General features: G+C 37.1%; 1 protein-coding gene across 8 annotated transcripts in view; it reads left to right on the top strand.

The window, feature by feature from the left end:
* Positions 1-15361, top strand: part of PCDH15 (protocadherin related 15) — a 727135-nt gene that overhangs the window by 690786 nt on the left and 20988 nt on the right. For all 8 annotated transcript variants that reach the window (XM_033841882.2, XM_033841881.2, XM_073793727.1 and 5 more), the window contains 3 exons: positions 11429-11647; positions 13825-13833; positions 14688-14840. In XM_033841882.2, the coding sequence (XP_033697773.1) occupies positions 11429-11647; positions 13825-13833; positions 14688-14840 (381 nt within the window). The remainder of the gene's footprint in view (positions 1-11428; positions 11648-13824; positions 13834-14687; positions 14841-15361) is intronic.

Raw genomic sequence — 15361 nt, 5'->3', positions numbered from 1 at the left:
CTGATTCCTCCAGCTCAGTTTTCTCCAGATTGCTTTGGCTATTCGGAGTCTTTTGTGTTTTCATACAAATTGTGAAATTTTTTGTTCTAGTTCTGTAAAAATTGTCATTGGTAGTTTGATAGGGATTGCACTGAATCTGTAGATTGCTTTGGGGAGTATAGTCATTTTCACAATGATGATACTTCCAATCCAAGAACATGGTATATCTCTCCATCTGTTTGTATTGTATTTAATTTCTTTCATCAGTGTCTTGTAGTTTTCTGCATACAGGTCTTTTGTCTCCTTACATAGGTTTATTCCTAGGTATTTTATTCTTTTTGTTGCATTGGTACATGGGAGTGTTTCTCCTTCATTTCTCTTTCAGAGTTTTCATCATTAGTGTATAGGAATGCAAAAGATTTCTGTGCATTAATTTTGCATGCTGCTAGTTTACCAAATTCATTGGTTAGCTCTAGTAGTTTTCTGTTAGAGTCTTTAGGATTCTTTATGTATAGTATCATGTCATCTGCAAAGAGTGAAAATTTTACTTCTTTTCTAATCTGGATTCCTTTTATTTCTTTCTCTTCTCTGATTACTGTTTGTAAAACTTCCAAAATAGTGGTGAGAGTGGGCAACCTTGTCTTGTTCCTTATCTTAGTGGAAATGGTTTCAGTTTTTCACCATTGAGAATGATGTTGGCTGTGGGTTTGTCATATATGGCCTTTATTATGTTGAGATAGCTTCCCTCTGTGCCTATTTTCTGGAAGTTTTTATCTTAAATGGCTGTTGAATTTTGTTGAAAGCTTTATCTGCATCTATTGAGATGATCATATGATTTTTATCTTTCAGTTTGTTAATATGGTGTATCACATTGATTGATTTGTGTATATTGAAGAATCCTTGCATTCCTGGAATAAACCCCACTTGATCATGGTGTATTATCCTTTTAATGTGCTGTTGGATTCTGTTTGCTAGCATTTTGTTGAGGATTTTTGCATCCATGCTCATCAGTGACATTGGCCTGTAGTTTTCTTCTTTGTGACATCTTTGTCTGGTTTTGGTATCAGGGTGATGTGACCTTGTAGAATGAGTTTGGGGGTGTTCTTCCCTCTGCTCTATTTTGAAGAGTTTGAGAGGCTTAGGTGTTAGCTCTTCTCTAAATGTTTGATTGAATTCACCTGTGAAGCCATCTGGTCCTGGGCTTGTGTCTGTTGGAAGCTTTTTAATCACAGTTTCAATTTCATTGCTTGTGATTGTTCTGTTTATATTTTATATTTCTTCCTGGTTGAGTCTCCGGAAGGTTGTGCCTTTCTAAGAATTTGTCCATTTCTTCCAGGTTGTCCATTTTATTAGCATATTGTTGCTTGTAATAATCTCTCATGATCCTTTGCATTTCTGCAGTGTCAGTTGCTACTTCTCCCTTTTCATTGCTACTTCTATTGATTTGAGTCTTTTCCCTTTTTTTCTTGAAGAGTCTGGCTAATGCTTTATCAATTTTGTTTATCTTCTGAAAGAACCAGCTTTTAGTTTTATTGATCTTTTCTATCATTTCCTTCATTTCTTTTCATTTATTTCTGATCTAATCTTTATGATTTCTTTCCTTCTGCTAACTTTGGGGGTTTTTTTGTTCTTGTTTCTCTAATTGATTTAGGTGTAAGTTTAGGTTGTCTATTTGAGATTTTTCTTGTTTCTTCAGGTAGGATTGTATTGCTGTAAACTTCCCTCTTTGAACTGCTTTTGCTGCATCCCATAAGTTTTGGGTCATCATGTTTTCATTTTCATTTGTTTCTAGGTACTTTTTGATTTCCTCTTTGATTTCTTCAGTGATCTCTTGGTCATTTAGTCGTGTTACTTAGCCTCCATGTGTTTGTATTTTTTACAGATTTTTACCTATAATTGATATCTAGTCTCATAGTGTTGTGGTCAGAAAAGATACTTGATATGATTTCAATTATCTTAAATTTACCAAGGCTTGATTTGTGACCCAAGATATGATCTATCCTGGAGAATGTTCCATGAGCACTTGAGAAGAAAGTGTATTCTGTTGTTTTTGGATGGAGTGTCCTATAAATATCAATTAAGTCCATCTTGTTTAATGTATCATTTAAAGCTTATGTTTCCTTATTTTCATTTTGGATGATCTGTCCACTGGTGAAAGTGGGGTGTTAAAGTCCCCTACTATGATTGTGTTACTGTCGATTTCCCCTTTTATGGTTGTTAGCATTTGCCTTATGTATTGAGGTGCTCCTATGTTGGGTGCATAAATACTTACAATTGTTATATTTTCTTCTTGGATTGATCCCTTCATCATTATGTAGTGTCCTTCTTTGTCTCTCCTAATAGTCTTTATTTTAAAGTCTATTTTGTCTGATATGAGAATTGCTACTCCAGCTTTCTTTTGATTTCCATTTGCATGGAATATCTTTTTCCATCCCCTCACTTCCAGTCTGTATGTGTCCCTAGGTATGAAGTGAGTCTCTTGTAGACGGCATATATATGGGTCTTGTTTTTGTATCTATTCAGCCAGTCTATGTCTTTTGCTTGGAGCGTTTAATCCATTTACATTTAAGGTAGCTATCAATATGTATGTTCCTATTACCATTTTCCTAATTGTTTTGGGTTTATTATTGTAGGTCTTTTCCTTCTCATGTGTTTCCTGCCTAGAGAAGTTCCTTTCGCATTTGTTGTAAAGCTGGTTTGGTGGTGTTGAATTCTCTTACCTTTGCTTGTCTGTAAAGGTTTTAATTTCTCCATCAAATCTGAATGAGATCCTTGCTGAGTATAGTAATCTTGGTTGTAGGTTTTTCCTTTTCATCTCTTTAAATGTGTCCTGCCTGTCCCTTCTGGCTTGCAGAGTTTCTGCTGAAAGATCAGCTCTTAACCTTATGGGGATTCCCTTGTGTGTTATTTTTTGTTTTTCCCTTGCTGCTTTTAATCTGTTTTCTTTGTATTTAATTTTTGATAGTTTGATTAATATGTGTGTTGTCATGTTTCTCCTTGGATTTATCCTTTATGGGACTCAATGCACTTCCTTTGCTTGACTATTTCCTTTCCATATTAGGGAAGTTTTCAACTATAATCTCTTCAAATATTTTCTCAGTCCCTTTTTTTTTCTCTTCTTCTTCTGGGACCCCTATTAATCGAATGTTGGTGCGTTTCCTGTTGTCCCAGAGGTCTTTGGGACTGTCCTCAATTCTTTTCATTCTTTTTTGTTTATTCTGCTCTGTGGTAGTTATTTCTACTATTTTATCTTCTGGGTCACTTATCTGTTCTTCTGCCTCAGTTATTCTGCTATTGATTGCTTCTAGAGAATTTTTAATTTCATTTATTGCATTGTTTATCGTTGTTTGTTTGCTCTTTAGTTCTTCTAGTTCCTTGTTAAACGTTTCTTGTATTTTCTCCATTCTATTTCCAACATTTTGTATCATCTTTACTATCATTACTCTGAATTCTTTTTCAGGTAGACTGCCTATTTCCTCTTCTTTTGTTTGGTCTGGTGGATTTTTATCTTGCTCCTTCATCTGCTGCATGTTTCTCTGTCTTCTAATTTTGCTTAACCTCCTGTGTTTGGGGTCTCCTTTTCACAAGTTGCATGTTCGTAGTTCCCGTTGTTTTAGTTGTCTGCCCGCAGTGGGTAAGTTTGGTTCGGTGTGTTGTGTAGGCTTCCTGGTGGAGGGGACTGGTGCCTGTGTTCTGGTGGATGAGGTTGGATATTGTCTCTCTCGTGGCGGGACTGCATCTGGTGGTGTGTTTGGGGGTGTCTGTGAACTTACTATGATTTTAGGGAGCCTCCCTGCTAATGCGTGGGGGTTTTGTTCCTGTCTTGCTAGTTGTTTGGCATAGGGTGTCCAGCACTGTAGCTGGCTGGTCATTGAGTGGAGCTATGTGTAAGTGTTGAGATGGAGATCTCTGGGAGATATTACATGATATTACATGGTGCCGGGAGGTCTCTTGTGGACAAGTGTCCTGAACCCGGCTCTCCTACCTCAGAGGCTCAGGCCTGACCCCAGGCCAGAGCACCAAGACCCTGTCAGCCACATGACTTAGATGAAAAGGGAGGAAAGAAAAAGAAGGAAATAAAATAAATAAAATAAAATAGTTATTAAAATAAAAAATATTATTAAGAAATAAAAAAATAAGTAATAAAAAAAAGAAAGAAAGAAGAGAGCAACCAAACCAAAAAACAAATTCACCAATGATAACAAGCACTAAAAACTATACTAAAAAAAAAAACAAACGGACAGACCGAACCCTGGGACAAATGGTAAAAGCAAAGCTATACAGACCTAATGACAGAAAGAAGCATATACATACACACTCACAAAAAGAGAAAAAGGAAAATAAAATATATTTATATAACAAAAAGGAGGAAGAGAGCAACCAAATCAATAAACAAATCTACCAATTATAATAAGCTTTAAGTACTAAACTAAGATAAACATAAAAACAGAAACAAATTAGATGCAGAAAGGAAACCCCAAGTCTACATTTGCTCCCAAAGTCCACTGCCTCAATTTTGGGATGATTCGTTGTCTATTCAGGTATTCCACAGATGCAGGGCACATCAAGCTGACTCTGGAGATTTAATCTGCTGCTCCTGAGGCTGCTGGGAGAGATTTCCCTTTCTCTTCTTTATTCTCACAGCTCCCAGGGGCTCAGCTTTGGATTTGGCCCCGCCTCTGCGTGTAGGTCACCTGAGGGCATCTGTTCCCCACCCAGACAGGACGGGGTTAAAGCAGCAGCAGCTGATTCGGGGGCTCTGGCTCACTCTGGATGGGGGGAGGGAGGGGTACGGAATGTGGTGCGAGCCTGTGGTGGCAGATGCCAGCGTGACATTGCACCAGCCTGAGGCGCTCTCTGTGTTCTCCCAGGGAAGATGTCCCTGGATCACAGGACCCTGGCAGTGGCGGGCTACACAGGCTCCCGGGAGGGGAGGTGTGGATAGTGACCTGTGCTTGCACACAGGCTTCTTGGTGGCGGCAGCAGCAGCCTTAGCGTCTCATGCCCATCTCTGGGGTCCGCACTGATAGCCGCAGCTTGCCCCCATCTCTGCAGCTCATTTAGGCGGTGCTCTGAATCCCCCCTCCTCGCGCACCCTGAAACAATGGTTCCTTGCCTCTTAGGGAGTTTCAGACTTTTTCCCGGACTCCCTCCCAGCTATCTGTGGCGCAGTAGCCCCTTCAGGCTGTGTTCACACAGCCAACCCCAGTCCTCTCCCTGGGGTCTAACCTCTGAAGCCGAGCCTCAGTTCCCAGCCCCTGCCCATCCTGGCAGGTGAGCAGACAAGCCTCTCAGGCTGGTGAGTGCTGGTCGGCACCGATCCTCTGTGAAGGAATCTCTCCGCTTTGCCCTCTGCACCATTGTTGCTGCGCTCTCCTCTGTGGTTCCAAAGCTTCGCCCCCCGGCCATCCCCCATCTCCACCAGTAAAGGGCCTTCCTAGTTTGTGGAAACTTTTCCTCCTTCACAGCTCCCTCCCAGAGGTGCAGGTCCCGCCCATACCTATTCTTTTGTCTCTGTTTTTTCTTTTGCCCTACCCAGGTACCTGGGGATTTTCTTGCCTTTTGGGAAGTCTGAGGTCTTCTGCCAACATTCAGTAGGTGTTCTGTAGGAGTTGTTCCACATGTAGATGTATTTTTGATGTATTTGTGGGGAGGAAGGTGAGCTCTACATCTTACTCCCCTGCCATGTTGAAGGTCCCTCCCTCTTTGTGTTTTAGTTTGAATAAATTCTGCTGCCCTGTTTTCAAGTTCACTGATACGTCTATGTTAGCCTATTGATAAGCTCATTGAAGGAATTCTTCATCTTCATATCTTTTTAAAAAATTCTTGCATTTCCATTTGGTTCTTACAGTTTCTACCACTTTACTGAGTTTCTCCATCATTTTAGGCATGTTTTCTGCCTTACTACTAGATCCTGTAAAATATTAATCAGAGTTGTATCAAAGTCCCTATGTGACGGTTCCAATATCTGGGTTACCTCTGTGTCTGGTCTATTGCTTTCTTTATCTTTCAGCAGTTCCTGAATGCCTGTGACACAGAAAGGGTTTCTCTCCATTCTCTTAACTCTCCCGATGTAGTAAATGGCTCTTGCTTATTGCTTGGTTCTACTCTAAGGGTGAGAATGAGACAATGAGAAGTTGGGGGATTCTGTTTTCCTTGTCTAGCCGGTGTGCCTAGGATTTGGGGTGGGGCTTTCTCAGCTTTTCTTCCATGCCTTCCCATGGCATCCATACTCTGCTTCATATTTGTGGAGGTTCTTGGGTGTAAGAGAGTTCCCTGCCCCTCCCCAACCAGTAGTAGACCTCTACTTTGCAGGGTCTTAGGCCCAAGAGAGCTCCTTCTCCTCCCCCAGATGGGGTGGATTTTGCTCATAGCTCTTCTCCAGAAGCAGTGGACCTTTACTTGAGCCTTAGGGATGGGAGTACTTCCTCCCTCTCTCTATATATGGCTCTTGCTTTATGTGAGATACAGGTCCAGAAAATTGCAGAGCACCCCAGCCTTAGCTGCCTATATCCCTGCACTATGAAGAGGATTTCTCTGGTCCCTGCCCTGTACCCAATCTATCTTATGGTGGGCCATGGAAAAGAGTTTGCGAGTGAGTGCAAACCCCCACTTGTGTTTGTGGGTCACTTATTCTATGTAACCTTACATGCTGATACACACTTAGCTTTTAAGCATTTATTAAAAATTTAGCTGGTTTGTTTTATTTGAATTTATGGTACCTACTTGTGGCTTGTTCTGAGAAAGGTGAGACAATACATGGTCTCATCCCACTGTTGGAGGAAACTGTCACTCTTTGGAATTTGGTTTTATGCTTGCAAAAAAATTTATGATTTTAATGCTATTTGAATTCCCCTTCATTAGGGTGGGTGCCACATTCTCTTAAGGCTTTCTGCCTTCTGAGCAGAAACAGACCATACTATTTTAAAGCAAAACTTAATTAAATTTAAAAATGAGCAAATACAATTTTAGCTTGTACACTTAATAGTCCAGTCTGCTTAAAATTAGTCTGTCCAGATAGTAAATGAGATATAAAGAAGAAGGAGAGAAAGCTGATATTTTCTACAAACTGCATTTAAAAGTACAGTGTTAAAGGGCTTCCCTGGTGGCGCAGTGGTTGGGAGTCCGCCTGCCAGTGCCCTGGTCTGGGAGGATCCCGTGTGCCGTGGAGCGGCTGGGCCTGTGAGCTATGGCCGTTGGGCCTGCATGTCCGGAGCCTGTGCTCCGCAACGGGAGAGGCCGCAGCGGTGAGAGGCCTGCGTACCGCAAAAAAAAAAAAAAAAAAAGTACAATGTTAAAAAATACTTTAAAATAAATCTAACTACCAACTTCTGATAAAACTTCTTTCAACTTACTAAGTCCAGAAAAAAAATTCAATATACTGAAAATCCAAATAATTGGAAAACTAAATGTTAGAATTTAGTTAAAATAATTGTGGAACTGTATAGAGGAAATAGTGGTCCACCCTTGATTTGTTTTATTAAGAACAACCTTATCCAAGTGGAATGAATGTGGGCAGATATGTTAACCATTGCCAATTCTGTAAACCTGTTTCAGAGACGCACATTATTTACTGACAAAGGAAATAGGCAGTTGCCCCTCCACTGTTTAGGTGTGTGCTTTTGTGAAGTACAGAATACATTCTCCTGCTCACCCTCCCCTTTATTTCTACATCCATATGTACATTGAAGCACTGAAATCCTCAAGGTAAAATGCAGAGTGGTCTGTAGTTATACATTGTACTTTGAAAGTTGTGTTCAAGTGAATGGAGCCAGGGATACCTGTTTGCATGTGCTCCATCAGTTGGGTGAATCAGAAGACATGGAATTGGCTTAGGAATTTACCTCATGTCAGGAAAACAGAGCAGTAATTAATTAATGTTGGCTAAATACTAGGAAGGGGTCTGTTCACCTCACCCTTAGACTTGAAAAGCATTTTAACCAGCAGCTAAGTAGACTATGGATGAGAATAAAGAGAAAATCACATTTCTTTATTGATATTGAATCTGACAGCTTTATCTCCTTTCTAAATAAGTAAGGTGAAAAATGGGATCAGTAATAAATACTGAAAAACAAAATAAAAGAAATAACACCCTGATGACTCAGAGGTAGACTACTATCTCTGGAAATAATTCTCTTACAGAAACCACTAGAAAACAGTTTAATATTTTCTGTAGAAAATAAGACCGTATAAGACAAATGGTGTATGTGTTTTGCATGCCCTGAATCCTTACCTGCTTCTGGTAAAAAATGCTCCACAAAAGAATAGTGAGGATTGACCTTCTCCAAATGGTGGTGGGCTTTTTGTTTTGTTTTGTTTTGATTTTAGCCATGTGGCATGTAGGATCTTCGTTCCCTGACCAGGGATTGAACGCATGCCCCCTGCAGTGGAAGTGCGGTGTCTTACCACTGGACCACTAGGGAAGTCCCTGGTGGTGGGCTTTGATGAAGTGCTTTCCCCTCAGGCCATTTGGAGTATGCCTTTCCTCTGCTCACATGGAGTAGGTGTGGGTTAGTGCACATTCACGAGAAGGTCAATTAGATTTCATCTCAAGGATTTACATGGATGTTAGGAGACAGTAGAGCTCTTAGTCCTGAAATCAGAAAAAGTATAAAACAAAAGCCTGAAGTTTCTTGGGGCTAATTTTTCGATCTTAGGAAGAAATTCTCCTAAAATCCATTGACTATCTGGATTCAACCTTGCCTAGAATGAAAAAGCATCTGAAAAATAAACTGGCAAAATGAAGTATACACATAAGAAGTTCACAGCATATTATAGAAAAGAAAAAAATAATCATAACAGAAGTCAGAATATATTTAGAGGACAATCAAGATACAACCTGATAATTGCATGTATCTCTGAGGTAAAAATGTAATTAAAATATTTCATTACATTACAGGTGAAATGAATGAAAATGTTGTCATATGTCCTCGAAAAGTACCTGAGTATGTTTTAAAACTATTGAAACAAAAAAAAAAAAGACTTAATCGTAAAGGAATAAAAATTAGATAAGCCTTATACATCCCACCTGCATGATGAAATGCCAAAAATCAATGGGATCAAATCCACAATATTTTAAGGAAAATGTTATGACTTAAGAATCTTGGCCTAGGCAAGTTGTTTTGCATATATACAGCAAAAAAGAAAGATATTCTAGATCAGTTATGGATTCAAAAGCTATCAACTCTTCTAGTAAACAATTACTTACGATCACCGAAATTGAGAAATAAAACAAAATGAAGATCTAAATAATGGAGTTATTGTAGCGTAAAAAGACTAATAAATCTTCCTTTAGGTGGTTTGGATATCAAATAGAATCCAGTAGGAATCCAATAGAATTGTGATCCGTGGATACACATGATAGGAATAAATTTTCCCTGCAATTAATGATCTTCCTCTGCTTCTGATCCTTCCCAGTTTCTAATGATACAGTTCTTGCGACATAACTCTTATCTGTACTTCATTTGGAATTTCTTACTTTATCTGATAAACAATTCAAACAAAGTGTTTTACAATTCTATTCCAATCTAGAACTTAGAACAATGGGTAAAACTTTATTATACTTCTTAATGTATCTGAAAATGGCCTGGAAAAATTGATATAAAAAGTATATTTTCATCTCCAAAAGCATATTCGTAAAAAAACAAGGAAAGCATCCTAACTGCCTTAAGTTATAGCATGAAAACTTAAATGAAAAACTGTGTAGCTTTAAAACTAAAATTGAGTTACTTGAGCCATTAGGTTTCCTAAATTGGAAGATTAATAAACTATCCAGTGGAATTCATATCTGATATCAAGCATCTCCTTGTTTTTTTCTCTATGGAAGCTATGAACAGTGTGTTTAACTAGATTTAAAGTCAGCATGATCACTTGGAAAATTAGAATAAAAAGTATTCAAAGGGATGAAATAGCCTGTAAAATGCACAAGCATAGCATTCTTTGGTTACCATTTGATGGTGAAACTTGGGGCCATTTAAATCTTTTCTTTCACATTTCTTTGTATTTTCCACATCTTCAGCATAAGTATGGTATTTTATATTAAGACATGTATTTCTAAAATATTTTCACTTTGTGTATGCTGTGTAGTTACAAGTATATAAAAATGTTTATTAATAGCAAAAAAAAAAAAGATTAGACTTGAGTACACCAAAATATTAGCAGTAGTAATCTTTGTATTGTGGGCATTTGAGTAATTTTGCCTTTTGAACTATTTTGTGTTTTTCAATTTTCTATAGCTTTCTAATTTTCTATACCTTTATAGATAAAAGTCTTAAAAATTAAAAAAAATACCTAAGACATATTGCGACTTTGTGGTTTTAAGAACATAATTGTTGCTTCAGTATTATAGGATTTGTAAAGGATCATTTAAGTGTTTCTGCGGAATTTTGAAAAAAAAATGCCTGCTAATTACAGCATAAAATATGTAAAAAAAATTGTTCAGTCTAATAGAATTAAGTAACAATTATTCCTTAATTCTCCTCCCCAACACAATGCTCATAGTTGGAATTGCATTATTTAGAGTAAGGGTTTGCAAGAACTACTAGATTAAATTGACCACCAATTCCTGTCATCCTGACTACACTGATTTACTACCTGCATCATTTATTTAGTTTTCTCTTTCCAGGAAGAAAAAACTTTTTAATTTGTTCACTCCTAGCCCATAAAGGTATTTTGGTTTGAGATTTGAGAGTGTCAGTATTTAAGGTGGTGTGTTGAAACACAAAGATACACTATGAAGGCTTGGGTTGGTATCTCAGATTTGTTTCCCTAACTGTGTAGCTTTGTGGTCTGCAGGAAGTCAGTATTAAGGTTCTGTTTTACAGGACTACTTTGAGAACCGAAGGATATATAATGCAGGAATATATTTTTAAACTATACTAAATAATTTAGAATATTATATTTTATCCCACCCGAATAACTTAAAGTAAATAATCTCAACATAGTGATATAAATTTCAATGACATTGGTAATTATTTTCCCCCAGTCTGTAAGTGTATTAAGTAAGGGTCATTGTTATTAGTATCTTTGATATGTGAATATAGAGGCGTTACTCTTTTTTATTGGTCTTGCTTTTTATATATGCTTTTCTTATTCATAATAAGACTTCTGACTCAGCTTATGTTATAATTAAAGAAAATATTAAAAGGTATCACAAAAAATATTTTGTTTAAAAAAAAGCCTTTCGGGCTCCCCTGCTGGCGCACTAGTTGGGGAGTCTGCCTGCCGATGCAGGGGATGCGGGTTCGTGCCCCGGTCCGGGAGGATCCCACATGCCGCGGAGCGGCTGGGCCCGTGAGCCATGGCCGCTGGGCCTGCGCGTCCGGAGCCTGTGCTCCGCGATGGGAGAGGCCGCGGCAGTGAGAGGCCTGCGTACCGCAAAAAATAAATAAATAAATAAATAAAAGCCTTTCTCTGTTAACATCATTACTTTTACTGTTTAACAATAAAGATTTTTAGATGGCAAACTCCTCGATATCAATAAAGACTTTCAGCCGTATTACGGGGAAGGAGGACGCATTCTGGAGATCCGGCCTCCAGCGGCAGTAACCAGCATTAAGAAGCGAGGAGAAAGTCTAGGCTACACAGAAGGGGCCTTGCTGGCTCTGGCCTTCATCATCATCCTCTGCTGTATTCCTGCCGTCTTGGTGGTTTTGGTCAGCTACAGACAGTAAGTATTCATACATGCTGAACATGGAGAGTTCCTCAAGAAGGCATTATCAAAAAACTATCTCTGCTAAAATGGCTTTGTAGCTGTAAAATATTAAGGCTGCAGCCATTTTGGGAGTGCTGTATTTTTCTTGTACCAAATGACCTTCCTTTAAGGGAAAGCAATACAAACTTTCAAAACATTTGTCACATTGCTCAGTGTTCCTGTGCTCTTAAATATTCTTATCTGCTAGGAATATTAGGTTACCTCCCGTAGCTTTGTTTATGCTCTTCATCAGGTTAAGAGCCTTGCAGGAAAGGTACGAGGTATCCTGGGGCAAAGGCAGTGAAATGTCATATAGAGATAACCCAGTTCCAAAGGAAGGTCTGTAACCTAAATACATTGTCATGCTAGGTTTTTATCCGTATTGTTAAATTTACCTCTATGCAGATGATTACAATGTTTGAAAAAATCATTTAAAAATCGTAGCACACAATATGTAATTTTCCATATGGTTTCTTCTTTCCTGGCTAGCCTTGCTAGAGCCTATACTGTAACATCTAACAGTATATTTTGGCAGTAGAGGCCTTACATTTCTCTGGTTCCTACAGGCAAATACATCCATTTAAAATATCTATATTTTTCTTGTTTAGGCTCTTCAAAGTAGTCAAGTAAATTTTTCCTAATTTAAACATCTATATTTAAAATAGTCTAGCGAGCTATTCTTTATTTGACACTAGGAATGAGGACCCTTTGTGATACAGGGCTGTACTTTAAGTATATCCCTATTGATGATGATTGGTGAAAAAATTGTGGAATAGGTTAAGAAGAGAGGTAACCCTGAAGGTGCCACAAAATGAAAGTAAATGACAGACAGGAATCATAAGTCATATAAATTACTTGACATAAAAAACAGTAAGAAATAATGGTAGAACAGCTACTCACCATTTAAAATAAAAGGAAAGGACTGAAAAAGTCCTTATATATTCTTAAACTGTTATCTTTGTTGTGTAACACTGAGAATTTTCTTTTGAATTAAATAAGATAAGGTAATTCCAACCTGAAAGTTAAAAAGTACCCTCTACATGAAGATACTATAGGAATATTTTCCTTCACAAAACTAATGTGAAGTTGCAAATATAACATTTAGGTTGATATATTGGAGTTCAACGTGTGTTAATAAATCAGTTGATATGCCAAATCTAAAGCCTATGCACAAACTTAATAACAAATTTTTAGATTAAGCTATCAATCCAATATTAATTTTCATGTTAAATTTAGTCTGTATTACAGTTTTTCTTTTTCATTCAAATATTTCTCAAAGGAGCTTTATTATATCCTGCTAGCATTAAAATCAGTGAGAAAACTTCATATATTTGGCAGACAATGCAGTGATCAAAACTGAAGCACCCTGGATGTTATGTTAAATGGTCTGAATTTTAACAAAAAATTAAGATGCTTAATATTTAAACATTGTAAAGATGCATTATTTAATCTTTTTAGTTCAGTAATCAGCCTAACACTCTATGAATGAATTTTGGTAACTCTTTTTTATAGAGTAACAGAAGTAAACATGTTTCAAAGTAAAATTCTAATATTTTAAAACCTAACTTTTGTACATTTGTATTCTGCTTATAAATAGATTAGAATGAATGGTTATTCTTTAATACTAAGATGTGTCTTTGAAATTTGCTATGCATGGAAAACTAGGAGGCACATGTGAAAAAAAGTGTCATAAATTCATTACCCAGGAGTGGCACCTTCCAATTCTAGCTTCAGCTTCAAAGTGAGGCCAAGAGTATAATCAGGGATTGCTGCTTGACTCCATTCTTTTAATATTGTTCAAGTGTAGTAAACCAAAAAACTAATTATAAAGATCATATCATCTTTAATATTCCATTTCTCTATCAGCGTTGAAATTCACATATGCATGTTTTAATCCAGTTTTTTTATTCCATTGTTAATTTCTTTGTTTTCCTGCAATGAATGTTTTAACATCTTGTAGGACTGACAGTGGTCACCATTTTCACTTTTTGAATTGAAATACATAGTTCCCCTACTATGTCATTAAGTCTGTGTCATTATGAGTTTAACCAGTAAATTATTCATAATTTAGATTAAATCAAATGTTAAAATATTATGAATGCAGTATTTCTCATGTAGCTTTCTCTTTTTTTTATTCATTGCTTCCCAAACAGGTTTAAAGTGTAAGTATAATTACCAATATTTTGCATATGATTTTATGTGACATAAAAAGAAAAAAAAAGAGATAACGCTGATAAGGTAGGCAGCCTGCCCTGAACCATGTATTATTTGTCTATTTTGTGTTTGTATTTGAGCTACTTTTTAGTTCAAATTCCTTTGTGGTTTTGTATATATAGAATTGAGCTAGTTTTAGACAATTGGATACAAGTGGAAGAAATGTGAAAAAGACAGTTTGCCCTTATAGCCTCCATCCACCCTTTGGGATCTTGATTTTGAGGCAAGAGTTAACAATCAGGACCCAAGAAAGTCAAAAAAGAGCAGCTTACCTCCAATGCAAGAATCACAGGCATTCCTAGGAATTCAAAGGAAATAAAAGCTAACCAAATCTCCCTCCTAAATGTGTACATCTACACAGCCCCTGTAAACTAATGTCAAAAATGTTTTAAATCATTTTTAAATAACTTTTCTTTAAATAGATGGAAGGAAATTATGTATCTTCTATATGCCTCACGTTATGAAAGAGATCATTAAACAACTACCAATTATCAATCACATTTTTTATAAATATTTTGCCTTCTCCCTTTAATGTTATCATTTAACTTAATTTGCAAATTTTTCTACTGAATTCTACCTGTTTTTCAAGGTGTAAATATTTTAAAGAACTAAGGAGAAGGGTTTATACATAAAAGATACTCTGTGGGGATGCTTTTGTAATTTTATCAGTTAATAAGTTCAAATATTTGTGTAAAAATGTTTGAGTTCCTCTGATAACTGGACTTTATTATTGAAAGGTAGCCTATTGATAAGTATATGATTTCTAAAATGAGTTTTACAAAACATCCTTACTTTACCGAAGGCGCCAAGCTGAGTGCACCAAGACAGCCCGAATGCAATCCACCCTAACTGCAGCGAAACCTGCAGCGCCTGCCCCTGCACCAGTGGCCGCGCCCCCGCCGCCCCCGCCGCCTCCAGGGGCGCATCTCTATGAAGAAGTGGGGGACAGCACGACGTAAGTAGACCTTTCAGGGGCTTTTAGAAGTGGGTTTTGATGGATGCTGTGTGGTGAGTATTTAATTTCAACTTGATGTGGAAGTACCGTTTACAGCCTGCTTTATTACATTATTTCAAACAGAAAATTGTTAAGATGAAAACCTAAGAAAAGTTAAATTGAAAAGTAATAACCAAGAAACAAAAGATCATTAAAAAAAACTGAGTAACAGGAAAGAAGTATTCAATTTGAGGAGACATTTGCAGATGAATAGCTTGAGTATCATATTTAATTTCTAAACCTTCAGAATCAGGCATTTTCCCCCAAATTAAAAATTAATTCTGAAGATATATTTTCTCATAAAAAATGAGGAAAATAAAGCACAATCGTAAAATAGTAATTCCTGATTTGGTATCAGAAGCCAACTCCTGTTTGGTAAGAAAAAAACAATTCTGTGGTCTAAAATAATAGACTTTTCTAAGATACTACTTTAAGATGTTATACAATAGAATAATTAAAATCTGAATGAAAATAAAGAATTA

Source organism: Tursiops truncatus, chromosome 16, assembly GCF_011762595.2.
Source record: "Tursiops truncatus isolate mTurTru1 chromosome 16, mTurTru1.mat.Y, whole genome shotgun sequence".
Taxonomy (NCBI): Eukaryota; Metazoa; Chordata; class Mammalia; order Artiodactyla; family Delphinidae; genus Tursiops; species Tursiops truncatus.
Note: the sequence above shows the minus strand (reverse complement) of the source record. Positions and strands in the feature narration are given on the sequence as shown.